General features: G+C 42.1%; 1 protein-coding gene across 2 annotated transcripts in view; it reads left to right on the forward strand.

The window, feature by feature from the left end:
- Positions 1 to 20,677, forward strand: part of POLR1A (RNA polymerase I subunit A) — a 35,910-nt gene that overhangs the window by 1,107 nt on the left and 14,126 nt on the right. Inside the window, exons 2-23 of one of the 2 annotated variants that reach the window (XM_061466655.1) lie at positions 627 to 831; positions 2,989 to 3,138; positions 3,245 to 3,352; positions 4,269 to 4,354; positions 4,463 to 4,572; positions 5,942 to 6,028; positions 6,914 to 7,016; positions 7,706 to 7,868; positions 9,029 to 9,202; positions 9,444 to 9,566; positions 10,368 to 10,595; positions 11,907 to 12,161; positions 12,505 to 12,696; positions 13,358 to 13,501; positions 13,941 to 14,124; positions 15,479 to 15,561; positions 15,664 to 15,822; positions 16,149 to 16,247; positions 17,132 to 17,284; positions 17,477 to 17,559; positions 18,184 to 18,349; positions 19,128 to 19,349. In XM_061466655.1, the coding sequence (XP_061322639.1) occupies positions 627 to 831; positions 2,989 to 3,138; positions 3,245 to 3,352; positions 4,269 to 4,354; positions 4,463 to 4,572; positions 5,942 to 6,028; positions 6,914 to 7,016; positions 7,706 to 7,868; positions 9,029 to 9,202; positions 9,444 to 9,566; positions 10,368 to 10,595; positions 11,907 to 12,161; positions 12,505 to 12,696; positions 13,358 to 13,501; positions 13,941 to 14,124; positions 15,479 to 15,561; positions 15,664 to 15,822; positions 16,149 to 16,247; positions 17,132 to 17,284; positions 17,477 to 17,559; positions 18,184 to 18,349; positions 19,128 to 19,349 (3,277 nt within the window). Of the gene's footprint in view, positions 1 to 626; positions 832 to 2,988; positions 3,139 to 3,225; positions 3,353 to 4,268; positions 4,355 to 4,462; positions 4,573 to 5,941; positions 6,029 to 6,913; positions 7,017 to 7,705; positions 7,869 to 9,028; positions 9,203 to 9,443; positions 9,567 to 10,367; positions 10,596 to 11,906; positions 12,162 to 12,504; positions 12,697 to 13,357; positions 13,502 to 13,940; positions 14,125 to 15,478; positions 15,562 to 15,663; positions 15,823 to 16,148; positions 16,248 to 17,131; positions 17,285 to 17,476; positions 17,560 to 18,183; positions 18,350 to 19,127; positions 19,350 to 20,677 lie in introns of those variants that run through there. The other variant, XR_009745792.1, reaches the window with a different exon arrangement.

Consider the following 20,677-nt stretch of genomic DNA (forward strand, 5'->3'; position numbering starts at 1 on the left):
CTTCCCCCCATGTTGGCACCTCAGCACCAGCCCCAGAGCCTGGAGGAGCCCTGTACTGGTAAGGCTGGGCTTGCTCCTTGGTGAGCACGCTCCGGGAAACCTGGCCTGGGATCTGATCCCAAGTGTCCTGTTACAGAAGAGATCTCACTTGGTTTCAGCAGTGGGAAAAGGTTTGGGTATTTAATGCCAGTGTAAGTATGGCAAAGCTGGGATTTTTGCTTCAGATGGGGTTTTTGGGCTTTTCCCAGCACGTTGTCTCTTGGAGTTCTAGAGAGCTGTCACCATTTCTTTAGTGGTGGTGTGGGGTCTGTACCTGTATAGTCAAGGACATGCAGCTCTCGTCATCTAGGTGTTTTGTTATACCTGCATCACTGCTTGAGAGGACATACAGACAAAATCACTTCTAAAGCACGGCTAAAGGTATAAAAGTGTTTGTGTGGTATGAATGATTGTGCTCAGACGATGAAATCAATATACAGAAATTCCGGCTGCGTATGCAAAATGCCCTCAAAAAGATGTTTTCATCAATAAAAATTACATGGATATACAATGCCAAAGCTCATTGTGTCATTCAAGTGCATGTGACATTGCTGCCACTGATTTTTGTTCTTTTCTCCCAACTTCAGGAAGCTGAGTGTAAAACCCATAACAAATCCTCAGTACTTGGACAGTGTCGGGAATCCGGCTGTTAATGGGCTCTATGACTTGGCTTTGGGACCTCCAGACTCCAGAGAAGTGTGTGCAACTTGCATGCAGAACTTCAGCAACTGCCCTGGTCACTTTGGCCATATAGAGTTGCCCCTGACTGTCTACAACCCCCTGTTTTTTGATGTATGTATGCTGGGGATGGTCAGACTGCACATTTCACTGAAGTGCTTCATGTGGGTGTTTTTTCAAAGGGTCATCTTGTAAATATGAAAGGATTCTTGGCTGTAAGGATAGGTGTCCTGGGTTCAGCAGTAGCAGTCAGTTTTTCTCCTTCTTGGTAGCTGGTGCAGCACTGTGTTTTGACTTTCAGCCTGGGAACAGTGCTGATAATACCGATGTTTTCAGTTGTTGCTAAGTAATGTTTGCCCTGACCAAGGACTTTGTGAGTCTCATGCTCTGCCAGGGAGGAGGGGAAGCTAGGAGGAAGCAGAGACAGGACACCTGACCCAAGCTAGCCAAAGAGGTATTCCATACCACAGCACGTCATGCCCAGGCATGGGTAACTGGGAGTTGCCCGTAAGGACACAGGGTCTTCCGGGTCAGACTCGTTTCTTGGCGGGTGGTATTTGCCTTATTTTGAAGGGCCATGAAGATGCTCAGGGCTGGAGGAGCTCTCCTATAAAGACAGGTTGAAAGAGCTGGGCTGGTTCAGCCTGGAGAAGAGAAAGCTCCTTAAGGGGAGACGTTAAAGCAGCTCCAGTGCTTAAAGGGGCTGCAGGAAACCTGGAGAGGGGATTTGGACAAGGGCCTGTAGGAACAGGACAAGGGGAATGGCTTTAACCTGCCGGAGGGGACACTGAGATGAGCTCTTAGGCAGAAGCTCTTCCCTGGGAGGGTGCTGAGGCACTGGCACAGGGTGCCCAGAGAAGCTGTGGCTGCCCCATCGCTGGCAGTGTTCAAGGCCAGGTTGGACACAGGGGCTTGGAGCAAGCTGCTCTAGTGGAAGGTGTCCCTGTCCATGATAGGTTGGAGCTGGATGAGCTTTAAGGTCCCTTCCAACCCAAACCATTCTGTGATTCTGTAATCTAATCTGATTGTAGTTTTTAGCTCTTTCTGGAGTCTGAGGAGTGGTGCTATTTGGAGAGGAAGGTTCATCTGGTCTGTAACAGGAGCCTGGGCTGTGATGAATTTCTCTCCTGAGGGGCTGGTCTCCTTGTTCACAGTAGCTGGCTCCTGCATAGGTTGCCAATTGAGACTAACCCCTCACTTTCAGAAGACTGAAGTTAGTATGAGTTCCATCCCACTTCTAGTCTTGTCCCACCTTTGCAGTAAAATACTTTTTTTCACCAAGGAATAAAATCATGTAGGAGTAATTCCAGCCTTCAGTTGTGTGCAGAGCTATGCTGCATAATAAAAATCAATGATCTCCTCCCAGAGCTGGAGGAGAATATGATTGCACGAAGAATCTTGAGGTACACTGATAGTAGAATCATAGAATAGTTAGGGTTGGAAAGGACCTTAAGATTGTCCAGTTCCAACCCCCCTGCCATGGGCAGGGACACCTCACACTAAACCATGTCACCCAAGGCTCTGTCCAACCTGGCCTTGAACACCACCAGGGATGGAGTCTTCACAACCTCCCTGGGCAACCCATTCCAGTGCCTCACCACCCTCACAGTAAAGAACTTCTTCCTTAGATCCAACCTAAACTTCCCCTGTTTAAGTTTTAACCCGTTACCCCTTGTCCTATCACTACAGTCCCTAATGAAGAGTCCATCCCCAGCATCCCTATAGGCCCCCTTCAGATACTGGAAGGCTGCTATGAGGTTTCCACGCAGCCTTCTCTTCTCCAGGCTGAACAGCCCCAACTTTCTCAGCCTATCTTCATACAGGAGGTGCTCCAGTCCCCTGATCATCCTCGTGGCCTCCTCTGGACTTGTTCCAACAGTTCCATGTCCTTTTTTATGTTGAGGACACCAGAACTGTACTTGTGACCGGAACCTTTCATTTCACTAGTGTTGACTTTTGGGTACCACATTGTCCTTTATAGAACAAGCATAAGCCATTAGATGCTGTAATCACAGTGCTGTGTAAAAGCAGCTTTGATCCCAGAGTTGCTATAGATATGAGAGGCTTTTCCTGTATCTTATTTAGAAAGCCTGCAGATAGTTTGTCTGCAGATCATGTTTTGCATATGAATTTGTGTGGTTGTAAGAATTATTTCTTTTCCCCAGTCCAGTTCTTTAATGAGTCTGGTTTCTCAATTATAGCAGCACCTTCTTTAAATTAAAACAAGCTAGGAAATATACCAGGATAACATTTTTCCCCTTTTCTTTCCAGAAACTATACTTCCTCATTCGAGGTTCTTGTTTAAATTGTCACATGCTGACATGTACTCGAGCTGTGGTTCACTTACTGCTGAGTCAGCTGAAGGTTCTGGAGAAAGGGCTGCTTCATGCTGTCCATGATCTTGAAGTCATTCTGAACAGGGCAAGTACTGTGTAATTCCCCATTCCTTTTTGAGGGGGTAGTCCTGTAACTGTAGAGCTATCCCAATTTCTTTTCTTTTAATTTTTTAGTATTCTCTTTCTTGTAGTTTTTAGAGCAATGCGCAGATGCAACAGGTTCAGAAATTGAAGAAGAGTTAAATCACCACGTCCAGGAAATACTACAGACTTATCAAATAAAGGATCAATGTTCAAATGTAAGTACAGTCAGTGCCTTTCCTGAGATCTTGGGTTCTGTTGTCCTAAAATAGTGATGTGCAAGAAAGTCTGTCTTTGTGTAGACTCCAGATTTTGTTGTGGAGTTCTGAACTGTGTTATACTTAGAGGACTTTTGGAGTGAAATGGCTGAAATTAAGCTTAAAAAGATTTGATTTCCTATTAGTTTAACTATTAGTTTCTGGAAAGTATGCTTTGTGTAGGGAAATGTTTTGATGGTGCAAATTTCATATAAGAATAATGTGAAACTGCTGTCAGTACATTACCTGTAGATGTTGGTACTTCTCTGTGGGTTGCTCCAGCTGTTTGGAGCACTGTTGCATCCACCAAATCTGCATGATTACTCACACTGAGATATTTCAAGAAAGTTTTGTAATTGATTTTTTATTTCAATTTAAATGCAGTTTAATGCACATTGTTAGTTAAAGGAAAATATTAGTGAAGAAGATATTTGACGTTCTAACATCCTGGAGCATATTTGTTCATAAGCCAAGTTTAATTCCTTAATCACTGGTTTCAGAGCTAACCTTAAGCACTGTGTAAATTATACAGAAGTAATTTTTCTCTGTCTTTTACCTTCTTAAATCACATTAGAGAAAAGCTTAAAAATTCAGTACTGCCTTGAAAAATAAAGTCTGTTTCTGAAATAAATTGAAAAAGGAGGATGGTGAGCGCTGAGGGGTGTATGTTTCCAGCAAATATGGGAAGATGATGGAAGAAGAGTAGGGATCAAGGCATGAATTAAATAAATGCAAGGACTTGCGTACATTGATACTACATCATGTTTGTGTGGATAATGAACATAATTGTGTGATGTTTAATGAATTTTTCATATCAGATGTCTTCATTTATTATTTCATTATTTTAAAGTTGGTTTTTTTTCTTCTTCTTTATCAGGTCAAAAATGTTTGTGAGTGTAGAAATAAACTAGTAGCACAGTTCTGGAAAGTACATATGGGTTCAAAGAAATGCCCAAGCTGCAAGTAAGTTTAACTGCATGAGGAAGTAAATAGCTGGTGTAAAGTTAACTATTGTGAACATTTGTTTTAACTTTTGTCCACCTTCCCTGGTTTTCTTGTTTTTCCTTGAAGATCTAGGAGATCACTAGTGCGAAAAGAGCACAACAGCAAGCTGACAGTAGTCTACCCTTCTACAGTGCGCCGTAAGTCAGGACAAGAAAGCATTACAGATGAGCCAGCAGGTAAAATGTTTGTCTTCTTCTCAAGCATATTTGCACTTACCTTCCTGTATTTAAAATTCCTAGCTATGCACTTGTGACTCCTTTATAAAAAATGGACATAAACCAGGAAGCTCAGCAGAAGAGGAGTACCTATGTCATGGTTTAACCCCATCTGGCAGCTAGGTACCACACAGCCACTCACTCACTCCCTCCAAAGTGTGATGGGGAGGAGAATCAGAATAAAGGTAATATCCATGGGTTGAGATAAGAACAGCTTAGTAATTAAAGCACAATATAATGCTCACACTACTACTACTGAGAATGGAAAGGGAAATAACAAAAAAAGAGATACAAAACTAAAAACCCTCAACAAACAGCAGGGGTGCACAGCACAACTGCTCATGACCTGCTGACCAATACGCAGCCCAACCTGAGCAGCGATCCATCCCTTCCAGCTAACTCCCCCCAGTTTATATACTGGGCATGACGTGCTGTGGTATGGAATACCCCTTTGGCTAGTCTGCGTCAAGTGTCCCGTCTCTGCTCCCTCCTGCCTTCTTGTGCCCGTCCTCACTGGCTGTGACACCACTTTGTTAATTACACAAAGTATTACATATTCTGAAATGGGATGGACTATACAGCTACATTCTGCATAGGCTGTGTCATGGTCACTCATTGGATTGAATCTTTGAGGGAGTACTTTTAACTTTGCCATTGCTGCTTTCGTGTTTCAGGGATTGAAAGGTTTTCTATGGGAAGGAATGGGGCACTGAAGTTTCAGGGTGGAAAAATCTGGATTTATGGACCTTAGCCAAAGCAAGAATAGAAAACTTCATCTGAGGTCATGGGAGAATTGCTCTTTGTCAAGTTGTGTGCTCTGGCTTCCCTGGACACAAGGTTCTGCTGGCCTGCAGGAGGAATGGAAACTGAGACTTGATGTCTCCAGCTTGTTTAATAAAAAGGATCTTTTTGCTTTTTGCTCACAAATCCACTTGTTTTCCTTCCTCCCTGAAATACAGCTAAGCCAGACTCTAACTTATAATATAGATGGCTTGCTGGTGATGCTGTTGTCTCATCCTGTTGGGTATTTCATGGGAACCTTGATCTCACTGGTAATACTTGAATCCCACTTCTGTGTTCCCCAGCTGCAGGCTGACACTTGATTTCTATGTTGGTCAGTGGATGAGATCACTTAAAGAAGGGGTCCATCTCACCATTAATCAAATAAAGCATACACTTCAGATGTTAAAGCTGAGCTTTGTTTCAGTTACTTACACTGATATCCATTAGTCACAGAAGTGGCTTATTTTTTCCATACTGAAAGAGCTCTTTAGTTCATTTCATCCTCCCAGAGAGATTTATTTTGATTATTCGTTTTATTACTTTTCAGTTATTGATGAAAGCCAGTTCGGGAAGAGGGGATACCTGACACCCATGACTGCCAAGGAATATATCCTGGCTCTGTGGAAGAATGAAGGTAATGGTTGTTAAGAGCAATGTTACATTGGTTTCTATATTATTTAGTGGACAAAGTCTGCAGATGTTCCCTTGTGAACTCCTTATGAAGTCTTTATCTTTTGCCTTAAGTGCTCCTGGCTGCAAAATAGATGGTGTGGCAGAAGGATTGGTGGCTAGTGACTGTAGGGAGCTGGATTCAGTGAATAGTTTGATGAGCTATTCTCAGATTGTGGCTCCCCACAAATCACAATTGTGTTTATAGAGAATTTGATGCTCACATGGTGCTGCCTCTAATATAATATGGAGTGCGTAAGGATTCTCCAAGGGCTGGAGCACCTCTCCTATGGAGACAGGCTGAGAGAGCTGGGCTTGTTCAGCCTGGAGAAGAGAAGGCTCTCGGGAGACAAGAAAGATGTCCCTGGAGAGGGACATCTGACAGGGGCATGTAGTGGTAGGACAAGGGGGAATGGCTTTAACCTCACAGCGGGGAGATTGAGAACAGGCATTAGGAATAAATTCTTCCCTGTGAGAGTGCTGAGGTGCTGGCACAGGGTGCCCAGAGAAGCTGTGGCTGCCTCATCCCTGGCAGTGTTTAAGGCCAGTTGGACACAGGGGCTTGGAGCAAGCTGCTCTAGTGGAAGGTGTCCCTGCCTGTGGCAGGGGTTGGAACTGGATGAGCTTTAAGGTCCCTTTCAACCCAAACCGTTCCATGATTCCATGAATCACCACTGGTTAAAGACTGAGAATGGATTTAGTGGTCTCTTCTTCTGAGTTCCCTGTACTCTGAATCTGTCTGCAGTTGCCAGGAAAAAACAAAGCAGTATCATGTACCAGTCTGGGCTTTTGGATTCCCAAACAAGTAACAGTGAAAATGAGTTTACCTTTCCTTATTGTATCTTTTTAGGCTTCTTTTTGCGGCATCTCTTCCCTGGGATGGATCCCAATGAGAGTTCAGAGTTCAGCCCAGACATGTTTTTTTTGGATCTACTTGTGGTACCACCTTCAAGGTAAAATTTCCCCCCTAAACCTTTGTAGAAACCACAGGGTTTAGCACATACTTTTTGCAGGAGTTGGAGGTGCAAACACCTGTACTACAGATACTGCTCTGCTAACGTGTTAGTGGAGTGTTAAATACTTAATACTAAAAACACAGCATGATGATAAGTTTCATAGTAACTTCAAATGAGTTTGTTAAAGGACTAAAATACTAATTATGAAAAAATGTATTTTAGTATTAATATTTGAAATCGTTATAGAATACTGTAACTGTGTAATAGTGGTGGAATTTCTTATTAAGGAATCATTCCTCTTTTATGACTATCCCAATGGAATATATGCATTTTTAAATGCTCACTGTTAGTTTATAGGGGTTGTTTTTCATGCATAGAAGACTTGGCTTAAACAGGGGAAGCACAGGTTAGATATAAGGAAGAAGTTCTTTACTGTGAGGGTGGTGAGGCACTGGAATGGGTTGCCCAAAGAAGTGGTAAATGCTCCATCCCTGGCAGTGTTCAAGGCCAGGCTGGACAGAGCCTTGAGTGACATGGTTTAGTGTGAGGTGTCCCTGCCGTGGGATTGATACTGGCTGACCTTAAGGTCCTTTCCAGCCCTAACTATGCTATGATTCTGTGAATGAGGTTTAACATGCTACTTGTCTGTGGCTTTAATCTTCTGAAGTGATTTTGGTCTCCTATAGGTACCGTCCCGTAAATCGCGTTGGAGACCGACTGTTCACAAATGGTCAGACTGTGAACCTGCAGGCTGTCATGAAAGATGCCAGAATAATACGGAAGCTCTTGGTTTTCATGGCAAAGGAGCAATGCCAGACAATAAAACTTACGGAAGAACAAATCCAAGCAGTAAGAGTTGATGGTTATATTAGTCTTTGCTTTTTGGATGTGTGGGTTGAACTCAGGTAGGCTCCTATTTAAACTGTTCCCATAACAGTTGGAGTGTGTAATGCTGGAGATGTTCTACATAGGTTCAACCCTCCCATGTCTCTTCCTGCTCACCCACCTGGTGCGAAGGGAAGAACATTTTATGCAGACTCCTTTAGTCATGGGTTTTGTATTAGATTATTGTATATGAGACACAATGGGCTCCTGTTATGGGAGAATAAGATACGTGCAGTACAAACAGCTCACAATAACACTTTTCCGGCATCTCATCACTAAAAAATGATGGGAGGGGGAAACCACTTTATCTTGTATGCTTAGTAGAGTCATTTGTGATCGTGGTTATTTTTGACTGTTTATGTCTAAATAGAACCAAGAAGTTCACAAATTAATCAGTAACAAAGCTTGTTTGCTACCTCCCAGTTGACGTGGTCATATAGTAGTAAACAACCATGCCTCTTTTCCTATTTGTTCATCAGTTGTTCTATTGAAGGTTCTTTTATACTGGACTTAGTTTCCCCTGAACTTAGTTTGCATCTGGAATGTAAACCAGTTTGAAAACATTGTTAGTTACTCAGCATTTAGCCAGTAGGTGGAGGCATGTTCTCAAACGTGACAGTCTAATGTGTTTCATATGGGACTGATATATCAACTTTTTAGACTATTAAAACAAAGTGATGTGAGTGATAACAGCTCTTGGATTTACATTATTGTTACCTAAGAATAGAACTTTCTGGTAGCAAAGTGATTCGTAGCATGCACTTACTAACCAGTAACATCTGATTTGGAAAGAAGACTGTCACCAGGAAATAATGGGTTAGGAATCATCTTTTGAAATCCCACTGGTATATGTAGCTGTGGTCTTTGGAGATCTTGTCTCAGTTTGTAAAAGCTTGACAGCCTGGGGCACTTGGTTGCATTCATTTGAAAGTTAAGCTGACATTGTTAATGCTTTCTTTTATTTATTTAGTGTCTTGAATGAGGTGCAAAATAGTGGCCAGTGTTTCATTTGCTATTTAATACATATAACTTCAGCCTAGTAAACTATATAATTAGTATCATTTCAGCTAGTAAAAAGAAGGCATTTTTTGTCAAGTCTAAGTTTCTAATTTCTGTTCCTGTAGGAGACACAAGAGAATAATGAACCTCTGGACCGTTCTGTGCTGACAATGATTCCAGGCCAGAGCATTGCAGACAAGCTGTACAACGCTTGGATTCGTCTTCAGAGCCATGTCAACATTGTATTTGATAGTGATATGGACAAACTAATGACAGAAAAATACCCTGGTATTCGTCAGGTGGGTAGCAGGCAGAATCTTAGAGATTCTGGACTCTGTGTGTCACAGAGTTAAAATGAGAAATTGATGGAATATGAAATAAGTGGAATATCTGTGGTTAGTACATAGGCATTTTCATGGTACTCATTACAAATATCTGGAGAGTCTGTCTGCAGATATTACAGAGATGTAACAGATGTTGCAGTGATGCAGCAGATGTTGTGTGCTTTCATGTTTTAACCATTAACTTCTGTTCTCAAAGCTCTTGGAGAAAAAGGAAGGACTGTTCCGTAAGCACATGATGGGAAAGCGTGTGGATTTTGCTGCTCGATCAGTCATTTGCCCTGATATGTACATTGGTACCAATGAGATTGGCATTCCTATGGTAAGAATCAACAAAGGAGTGTTTCTTTTTGGTGCAGCTGGGGACTGAACTATGCTGTAACACTCAGCTGCATAGCAAGCAGCTGAAAATGTAGTGATTTTTTGATTCCTCTAGACTCTTTGCTCCCCAGTGTGTCATAGCTGTGTGTTAATAAAGAAGTATTGAAGAACAGGAAATTCTTACCATTATACTGAACACCACATTTGGGAAAGAGGATTCAAGAAAAGCAAAAGCTGTACTTGCTTCCTGGGATTATGAATTAGTGCAAATTTTATAAGTAGATCCTGTGTCTCCTGTGGTCTTTGTACAGAGTCTCTTGTGACAGGTATGGCAGCCTTAAGAAAAAGCCGTAATAAGATCACCATCTTAATTCATCCTTAATGATTTTTAACCACAGAGAGATGACAGCAAGCCTGAATTTGAGTTTTGCATTACATTATCTTTTCTGCTTTCATGTCTGCAAACAGTGGACCTGGTGATAGTGCACCATTTTCCCTGTATTTGTCAGTTCATCTGTAGAATCTGAAATCATCCCTTCATTTTTTACTTGCTAATTGAGTTTTCCTTTTCTACTGCAGTAGAAAGTCATGAAAAGGACATAATTCTATTCTTATGGTAGAGGATTTTCAAACAGAAATGTATTTATTTGGCATGACAGTAGATTGAGGAGATGCATCCAGGAGCTTAGAATAATCTGTGTTTACACTGTATGAGTTAACATTTGACACTGGTTTATTGGTGACTTACTACTGTTTTAAGCCAAAGTTGAGCAACTTCTCACCTCTTTTCCTTCCTCCCTAGGTATTTGCTACCAAACTGACTTATCCACAGCCAGTCACTCCTTGGAATGTCAAAGAGCTGCGGCAGGCTGTCATAAATGGCCCAAAGGTTCACCCTGGGGCCTCCATGGTCATTAATGAGGATGGATCTCGTACAGTATTGAGTGCAAACAGCCTGACCCAGAGGGAAGCCATAGCTAAGCAGCTCCTCACTCCTTCTTCAGGTGCTCCCCAGTCAGGGCTGAAGATTGTGAGTATGACAAAGGGCTTGTCAGAGCCCTCCTACATCTGTGGTAGCTTTTGTCCTCGCTTGTGGTTCCAATGGGCCTGCTCACAAAGACCCCCAGGGCAGAGTTATCTTGCCTTTAGTAGGTGGCCAAGAAAAAGTTGGGGGTGTTAGGAAAGTTAGGAAAAAAGGTTGGTACTTTTTAAATGCTAAAACCCATTTTTCTATCCTGAATATCACATGGATAGCTGAGAAAATTGGGGCTGTTCAGCCTGGAGAAGAGAAGCTGCGTGGTGACCTCAGAACAGCCTTCCAGTATCTGAAGGATGCTGGAGAGGAACTCTTCATCAGGGACTGTAGCGACAGGACAAGGGGTGATGGGTTAAGACTTGAACAGGGAGATTCAGGTTAGATATAGGAAAGAAATTCTTTACTTTGAGGGTGGTGATGGGGCAGCCACAGCTTCTCTGGGCAACCTGTGCCAGGGCCTCACCACCCTCACAGTAAAAAATTTCTTCCCAGTATCTAATCTAAATCTCCCCTTTTTCAGTTTCAAGCCATTTCCCCATGTCCTGTCAGTATATGCTGTTGTAAAAAGGCCCTCTCCAGTTCTTTTGTAGACCCCCTTTAAGTACTGGAAGGAATAGGTATTGGAATAGTCTTGGCAGTGTTTGTTATGTATACCCCTGTCTCTAGAGATGTGGTAGAGATGTAATATTTAAGACTGAGTGTTTCTGTGATGCCAGTTCTCTCGGAACCTGTCACAGGGATAAGCCCAACAGTATTTAGACTGTACAAACAGCTTACCATGCTCCTGTTGACTCTTTTGAGAGTCTCTGTTCTAGATAAGAATATACTGTGTTGTATTCAAACCTGAAATTTTAAGTTGGAGATCCCTGGCCTCTGCTTCAGCTACTGGGTCATAGTATTACCTTACTCTATGCTATCCATTGCTAGGTGTATGGTGACAGGTATTATCAAGCCCAGTGTGCTTTGGTTAAATAGCTTATTTTCTCATTTACAAATGACATCATTTTCTTTCCTTTTCAGTCTGTGATCCCTGTAATGCCAAGGGAGAGGAGAGATGGGTAGAGTGTGGTTTGCAAGCTTTGTTAACTTGGTTTGATCACTGTGGTCTGTGGAGGATGTGCAGCCTTAGAGTGTGGTTTGGTGGAGGGCAGAGGGTGTTCAGGGGCAAGTGGCCTTGATTCTCTTACAAGGCAGAATCTTAACACTAAGAGAAAATGGTTAGTGTGCGTGTATACTTAAGGGTGCTGTCTTTCCAGAGGCATGCATGGAAATGCCCTGTAGGCAGCAACCAAAATTCCCTTGCAGGTATGTCGACATATTAAAAATGGAGATGTCCTTTTACTGAACCGCCAGCCCACTCTCCACAGACCTTCCATCCAGGCTCACCGGGCCCGAATCCTGCCGGGAGAGAAAGTGCTGAGGCTTCACTATGCCAACTGCAAGGCTTACAATGCTGATTTTGATGGGGATGAAATGAATGCCCATTTCCCACAGAGTGAGCTGGGAAGAGCAGAAGCTTACACCTTAGCCTTTACTGATGAGCAGTATCTGGTCCCAAAGGTAAGGAGTACTGGCAGGTAAATCTGTTCCTACCTGGAATGACTTTGATGTTTGTTTGCTTGATTGGCTTTGTCTAATGATAATGAGATTTCTGGGTTTGAAATTTATTCCAGGTTTCTGTTGTGTCTCCACTTGTGGTTCTCTTTGTCTAGCGAAGGCCCAGCACATCCAAACAACCTCATTCCTTTTATATCAATGTCCAGAAGAGATTTAGTAGAGAGCTGTGCTCTGATGAAGAGTTCTTTGCAAATAGCTTCAGTGCTTTTATCCAGCTGGGATCATTCTGGGAGCTGCTAGCACATGACTTATCCCCTCCAATCCTTTTTCTTTGTAACCTCTTTAGGATGGGAAGCCACTTCCTGGCTTGATCCAGGATCACATGATTTCTGGAGTCAGCATGACAATCCGGGGCTGCTTCTTCACCAGAGAGCAATACATGGAGCTTGTTTACCGAGGATTAACAGACAAAAAAGGGAGAATTAAAGTGCTTCCTCCTGCCATTATGAAACCACAGCAATTATGGACAGGAAAGCAGGTAGTTCATCATGTATTGGGTTAAAGAATGCTTCTGGTTCCAAAGGAAGCAGAATGTTAATGTTAAAACCAGTGCTGCTGAGGGTGAAAAGCTTGATCTCATCGTCTAATCAACACCATATAGATCTTGTTATGTGTTATTGTGCCATGAAAGTCATCTTTCAGTTAAAGATGAATTTGAATAGTACTTTAACTTGTTGCCCTGCAGTGTTGCAGGTAAAAGCATAATGCTGCTGTTTACAGGCATGGAAGCAGAAAAGGAATTTGTTGGTCAGAGTAAACTAGGTTATGCCAATCAATGCATTTAAATCTCTGAACTTAAAGGCTGTAGGTGAATATTCTGGCATTTGACTTTTTGGTTGAGATCATCATTATGTTGATGTAATATCTGGGAAGTGAGTGCTCCATTTTCTACTATTAAGGAGAGTTTAACATTCAATCCAGGTATTACATTTCTGAATAATTATGTCACAGCTCATTGATCTTTCAAACATTAGAGTAGGAAGAGGATATTCCTGCCCTATAAATTCAGATTCCAAGCTTTCAAAGCTTTGCTGTCAATGGGGAAGATATGTATGGGACATTTCTATGTCAAATTCTTTACATGGAGAAGGGAATATAGGAAATAAATAGTTCCTGCTACTCTTCCTGCTTCTTTATAGGTTGTTTCTACACTGTTAATAAACATCATCCCAGAAAACCACGTCCCACTGAATCTGACTGGGAAAGCCAAGATTGGTGGAAGAGCCTGGGTAAAGGGACCTGCAGACACATGTCTGAATCTTGATTCCATGTGTGAGTCTCAGGTATGCTGGGGCAGCAACTCTGGAGCTTGGGCTGTACTGTGATAAAATTGTATGTACAATGGAGGAATGGGAACGGAGGAAGGTTAAAAGCAGATGTTCAGCAACAGTTCCTGTCAGAAGGTGGTAGTTAGAGGATAGGTGTGGATCGTCAGGACAAACGGTTTTGATCCTGACTGATACAGATTCCCTCTGGGTTTGTTAGACCCATGTGTCTTCGTTGTTTGACTTTACAGGAGGAAAAATGCAGGTGGTGTTAGAAGTCTTATTTCTGCTATCAGCTCTGGAAGTACAGATAATCTGACCATATTTAACTGTTCTCCAGGATGTGGGCTTCTTCATCTTAAACCTATGTTAATGTAGATTACACAGAAAAAAAATGTAGATATCACAATAAGATCAAAATTCCTGTTTTCCTGAATAGCTGTGGTTTATTTTTCAGGTTATTATCAGAAAAGGGGAATTACTGTGTGGAGTCTTGGACAAAGCTCACTTTGGCAGCTCTGCCTATGGCCTGGTCCACTGTTGCTATGAAATCTATGGGGGTGAAACTAGTGGGAAAGTGCTAACGTGCCTAGGACGCCTCTTTACTGCTTATCTGCAGCTGTACAGGGGATTTACAATGGGTGAGTAACACAAGGACTAATTCAGCAGTGCTGTAGTGCAGCACCTCCTGACATACACAACTGGCTTTTGATCATTTAGAGTTGTGATCACTTACTCAGACATAGTCAGCTGGTAGACAGCAGTAGTGAGGAACCAACAGACTGCTGTTAGCAGAGGGAAAGGAAAGGAGATCATCTGAAATGAAGAAGGTGATTAATGGACTGTAAGGCACATAAAATATGTCTTGAGAGCCAGGGTGCAAAAACTGCTTAGGAGTGAGCCTGGGATCACTAGGTAGCTAAAACATCAGGAAGAGAGAGGTGGGACTGGAGCAGGAGTGTGGGATTTGCTGAAGATGATTTGAGACTGAGCAAAATAAGACTTTGGGATGAGATAAATAAGGTTCAGCAGAAGGAGATGAAGTACAAGAGACAAGGTTGTAATGGGAAAAGGAGAGCAGGGGTGGACAGAAAGAGTGAAGATAGAGGAGCATGTGACAGGACCATATACTCCTTTGCCTTGCAAAGATGTGTGTAGCTCACTAGTAGTGTGTCCCACTTGTCCTCCTGCAACTGCTGTACACTTAACCTGGGAGGAACCCCTGGAGGTGATCTAACACAGCTCCCTGTGCAAAGCAAGTGCTGCCAGAGGAGCTTGTGCAGGGCTGTGTCCACTCAAATTGTGAATATCTCCAGGGATAGTGACTGTACCACCTCCCTGCATCCCTGTGCCAGCATTTGATGGTGTACATTGTCAACATTTCTTTTCCTGTTGAAGAAAGTTTTATTTCCTCCTATCTTTAAAGGGCAAACACATCTTTCAGCCTCATCCAGTGCATGCTCCAGCCGTTTTAGTGACCATTTTAGTGACTTTTGCAAATAGCTTACAGCAGTCAGGCTTCCATCCTTTCATTTGTTCTAAACTGTTGTGCTCCTGGTCCTGTCATCACAAAGGCCTGTATTTTTAGTTTACCCTTTGAAAAAAGCTAGGAAATGACATCTAATGGGAAGCTTGAAGTGGACGGAAGAGGAACACCAGTTTGATGAGTTTTGCCTGGAACACATTTGTGCAAGTGCACTGATGAAGATTTTATAGATGCTGTTAAAGTTAAGACTTCTTAAGTTAGGGAGTTGATTTTGCACCTTTAATGCTAAGCTTAGTTGATGTTGCATGGGGTTTTGATAGCCTATGCCTTCTCCCTCAAAAAGCCACCAATTTTTGTTTCCCTTCTCAAACTGCAGTTTAACAATTACTATATCTTTACTTGTGACTTTCTTTTCCAGCTCTTTGCTTTCCAGATCCACCAAGTGTTGTTCCTCCCTCAATTCTTTTTCAGCTTACATCATTATCTGCTTTTTCTGTCTTCCTTAACAGGGATTGAAGATATTTTGGTTAAACCTGAAGCAGACCACAAAAGACACAAAATCATTGAGAAGTCAAGCCGGCGTGGCATTGAAGTTAGTGTCTTGCACAGTTTCTTTCCCTCTATAATTAAAACTGTTTGAAGTCCTGCCCTATTTAATAACTCCCCATCCTCCCCCTCCATTTTTTACTCTCAGGCTGTTCGAGCTGCTCTTAATTTGCCAGAAACAGCATCAAGTGAGGAGATTCAAGGGAAGTGGCAGGATGCCCATCTCTGCAAAGACCAGAGGGATTTTAACATGGTTGATCTGAAATTCAAGGAGGAAGTAAACAATTACAACAATGAAGTTAACAAGGTTGGCATCAAGGCATCTGTGTACACTTGTTTGGAGGCTTACTGAGCTAATGTAATGTCTATGAGGGGTGCCTTACCCTTATGGAGGCTGAAGCTTTCCATCTGTCCTCAGCACAAGGCTTCACATACTGCCTCACCATCTCCACCTTTTCTTCCCTGAATGAGAAGAGGGTTTAATATTCAAGATACTTTTAAACTTATCAATAGGAATGGTTGTGATTATTTATTGTTTCACTTTTTTAAAGCCTTCAACAGGAATTGCTTTGATTTCTTATTTTATTAGTAATGGTTTGGTTTTGTTCCCTTCACTCCACCACAACTCTTTAGGTTTGTATGCCCCTTGGTCTCCACAGGAGCTTTCCAGAGAACAATTTGCAGTTGATGGTACAGTCAGGAGCCAAAGGATCCACTGTAAATACAATGCAGGTAATGATAGCACTTAGCAGCTGTATTTGTTGATGTGGTTTGTCCTAGAATATAAGCTGTTGAGAAGCTCTTATGTGGATAACTTCATACCAAAGGAGATTTTTTTATTCCGGGCTTTGGGAATACAGGCTTTTGGCATGGAAAAACATTACAAGAATGTAATAAAGACTTCAGTGGGTGATGGAGGAGAGTTAGTGTTTTGAAGGTAGTTCTCAGTACATTGGGTTTTATAGCAACAGCAGACCTTCTTTTTAGAAGAAATGCTGTGGATTGTACAAAGAAACCTACTACAGGAGAAAGAACTTTTCCTGACCTCTGTTGGAAACTGACTCTTCTGTTTCCTTCTCCCACTACTGAATAGGAACTAAATCTTGCTTTGATTTTGTTAGAAATGGCAAGGATGCTTTTTCTTTTTGCTTTCTGCAACACAGACCCCAAGCAAGAAACACCCTATAAAAAGGCCATCTAAAGATCCTGCCTCTGAGAGAGAATGACCAAAGCTTAAGAGAGGGTTTTGTTTTGGGTTTTTCTGTTCTTAGTACACTGCTGCTGAGATGTGGTGAGGGGAATGTAGGGACCTAAAAAACATCTGTTATTTTCAGTTTCACATCTCTTTGTATTCAAATGAACATACAGAACGAGAATGGAAATACTGAGGATGAGTCAAGGAGTTGACATAACTTAAAACCACTGGGTGAGATCTACGTGTCTTTTCTGCCTAGTAGTAGCAAGAACATTGAATGAACATGTCAACATTTAGTTAAAGAATATTTAGGGAACATTTTAATGCTTTTTACTGTGTTTTTCAAGAGCAGTTGGTGAACTTCAGTGAGCAAAAAGCTGGATGGAAAAGTGATGTTTCCTTTTTATCTTTCTACATTCAGATCTCTTGCTTGCTGGGCCAGATTGAGCTGGAAGGTCGAAGACCCCCACTGATGGCATCTGGCAAATCCCTGCCATGTTTCCAGCCTTATGATTTTTCCCCTAGCTCAGGAGGATTTGTGACTGGCAGGTTTCTCACTGGCATCAAACCTTCTGTAAGTTCAATACTGCTGCTGCTTATACTGAAAGTTACTTAAATCTTGGTATTTTAATAGAGAGTGTCTGCAATTAGAGATCAGTTGAGTTTGTTCACCCTACTTTCATATGTAGTGTTTGAGAAAGAGCATAAATTGCCAGTCTTGGTGTGCTTCTGAGCAGGATGCTGATGGGACTGTGCTTCTATTTAGGAATTCTTCTTTCACTGCATGGCTGGCAGGGAAGGGCTTGTGGATACAGCTGTCAAAACCAGCCGCTCTGGGTACCTACAAAGGTAAGAGGTTGCTTTGGGATTTGAGCCTTTAAAAGGTCCTGTTGGTTGGTTGATAGGGATTTTATTGAACTTAGAAAGTGGCTTAATGCTGAACCCAGGATGGGCTTACTTGCTAGAGGACTAGATCAAGGGGAACTTCATCATCTCTAACTTACCTTTGGAACATAGCAGCAACAACTATTCCTTTTGGAGAAACTTTTTTCCTGGTACAAGTAAAAATGTACAAATTCCAGGCAACTCTACTTTGTCTTGGCCACAAGAAGATGGAAAGTTCTACTTGTTTCAGAGGGTAGTGGGGGATTCTAAAGGAGGGATGCCTCTTTCTTTCAGCCAACTGTTCAGGAGTGACAGCAGAGATAGAGAGTAATTTGCTGTTGCATTTTAAGGCACTTCATCCAAGAAAACTGCAGGAAGCAACATGCAGAAAGCTGTACAGTATCATTGCACATCTCACTTGTGTGTCGTGTCTATGTGATTTTTGGCTTCCAGAATTCCTCATCAGTGTGCTTAATATCTTAATGAAAACAGTATTTTTCATGTTGGAGTTATATCATCCTTGTTGCTTTGTATCCTCTTAACAGGGTTCAAATTTGTAGTGTTCTTTTCTGTTTTCCTCCGGGACAGGTGTATCATAAAGCATTTGGAAGGACTGGTTGTTCAGTATGACCTGACTGTACGAGATAGTGATGGCAGTGTGGTGCAGTTCCTGTATGGAGAAGATGGGCTTGATATCCCTAAAACTCAGTTCTTGCAACCTGAGCAGTTTCCTTTCATTGCAGAAAACTATGAGGTAGAACATCTGAAGTATGCTTACGGGGTGAAGGGGAAGACTGAAATTCACAGTTAACATCTGGCATAGCTGTTAGGGATCCCACGGCATAGTTGTTTCTCTGTCACTCTCAGACTAACCTATGTTTTTATTTGCCATTGTATCCAGAATATGAAAGTGAATGTGAAGTCTGTGGCATGATTTAAGCAGTCCAGTTTCAGCAGAGAACCAAGCCCTTTCCTTGTTCTAACTCTGCACTTGGATTCAACACACATGACTTAGGTAGACGTAAGGAAGAAGTTCTTTACTGTGAGGGTGGTGAGGCACTGGAACAGGTTACCCAAAGAAGTGGTTAATGCTCCATCCCTGGGAGTGTGCAAGGCTAGGCTGGACAGAGCCTTGGGTGATATGGTCTAGTGTGAGTCCCCCCTGCTTATGGCAGAGTGTTGGAACTGGGTGATCTTAAGGTCCTTTCCAACCTAAACCATTCTGTGATTCTTTGACTTTACTCTTCAGTCTGTCAGGTTTGAGTAACTTCCTTTTACCAGTAGCATCACTGCTTATTAAAGAATAACAATTATCACATAATTTTTTCCCCTGGTTGAAAAGCAGTTTTGAAAGTTGCTTTGCAGCAGCTGAACATACTGAGTGGCAGCAGATGACCTTTTCAGTTTGCTTTGCCTTTTCGGCTACAACGAGCATAGGGAGAAGAATAATGATGATCCAAAGCTGTTTTCTGTAGTATTCACTCTGAATGCTGTTTGTCTTTCATATAATCATATAAATAACTTTCTTACAGGTAATCCAGAAGACAAAGCATCTGGATGAAGCTTTATCAAGGATGGAGTCTCACCAAGCTAGCCAGCAGTTCAAAGCCATCAAAAAGTGGCAAGCCAAGCACCAAAACTCAGTGCAAAGAGAAGGAGGTTTTCTGATGTTTTCCCAAAAGAAAATGGCAAGTGTAAAAGCACACATTCCAGGGGGTGAAATCAAAAATGGAAGAGATGCTGCTACTTTACAGGTAACACAGAAGCAGTTGAATTCACCAAGCTCTTTAAACAAGTTGCAGAGTGTTTCATGGTCTAACTATACAAGCTGTCTTCTGAAGGAGTCCTGTGTCAGTTCTGTGGGTGATGAAGCTGAGATTCATTTGTTGAAGTCTCTGGGTACCAGTGCGAGGACAGAGGCCAAAAACAGAATTAAAACCAGCCCATGGATGTGGGTGGTTTCTGGTGATTGTTTTTGTTTGTTTAGTGGTGTGTTGTTTGAGTTCTCATGGACACAGAATTATATCTCTTAGATGGACACACACCTGCTAGCTGGATGAGAGCCTGTTTTAAGTACAAAGATCAAATCCAAGCTGCCTAGGGTGTCAAAAAAGTACTCTTGCTTAAGTCTCTTGGACATGAGGGCACTAATCCATATGTTCTGGCTTCTATATGTATGAACCTAGAATGAAAACAGGTTCTGCTTCATGGCCTCGCTTTTACAAGGAATTTACCCAGGTAGAACATAGCATGAAACTCCACATTGAAGGTGTTGAGATACATAACTCTGTGAGCATGTCTGCAAATGCTCTGCCTAATCACCAGTTCATTTATCTAGCTATGCTGAATTTGTGTTGCTGTTGGTACTTCTGATAACATTCAGAACAATTTAGCTTGGTGATTCATTACTGGTTGTTCGTTGTTTGTTTTGTCTTTCAGTAGATGGGTAGATATAGATACACAGAATCAGGGAATGGTTTGGGTTGGAAAGGACCTTAAAATCATCTAGTTCCAACCCCCTGCCATGGGAAGGGACACTTCATTCCAGACCATATCGCCCAATGCTCTGTCCAACCTGGCCTTGACCACTGCCAGGGATGGAGCATTCACCACTTGTTTGGGCTACCTTCTGTCTTAATATATTCTAAAGCTCAGTGGACAGACTTTCATGTCACAAGCCAGTTCTTCCATCATTAAGAAGCAAGGCATATAAGCGATAGGTTTAGCTCATTTTCTGTATTGATTTTCCCTTTTAAGTAGGTATTAACTTTTTCCTTTATTAAATGCAATGTTTGAAACATTACTTAAAGACTGAAGAACAGAAATAAAACTGGTCAGTGTGAAAGATGGAGGCTATGTTAGATAATAGTCTCTGCTGGACTGTTGGGGTTGGATGGGGCTTGGAGCAACCTGGTCTCGTAGAAGATGTCCCTGCGCATGGCAGAGAGTTGGAACTGGATGAGCTTTAAGGTCCCTTCCAAACTAAACCATTCTGTGGTTGTATGAACTGAAAATCAGAGAAGCTCCTTTGTCATGCCAGCTTTAGGCTACTGGTGATAGTCAGTTAGAAATAAAGGTTTAA

Source organism: Pezoporus flaviventris, unplaced genomic scaffold (genome assembly GCF_033815535.1).
Source record: "Pezoporus flaviventris isolate CSIRO_AGI_PZ_B2104156 unplaced genomic scaffold, CSIRO_AGI_Pfla_v1 ptg000002l, whole genome shotgun sequence".
NCBI classification, from domain to species: Eukaryota; Metazoa; Chordata; class Aves; order Psittaciformes; family Psittacidae; genus Pezoporus; species Pezoporus flaviventris.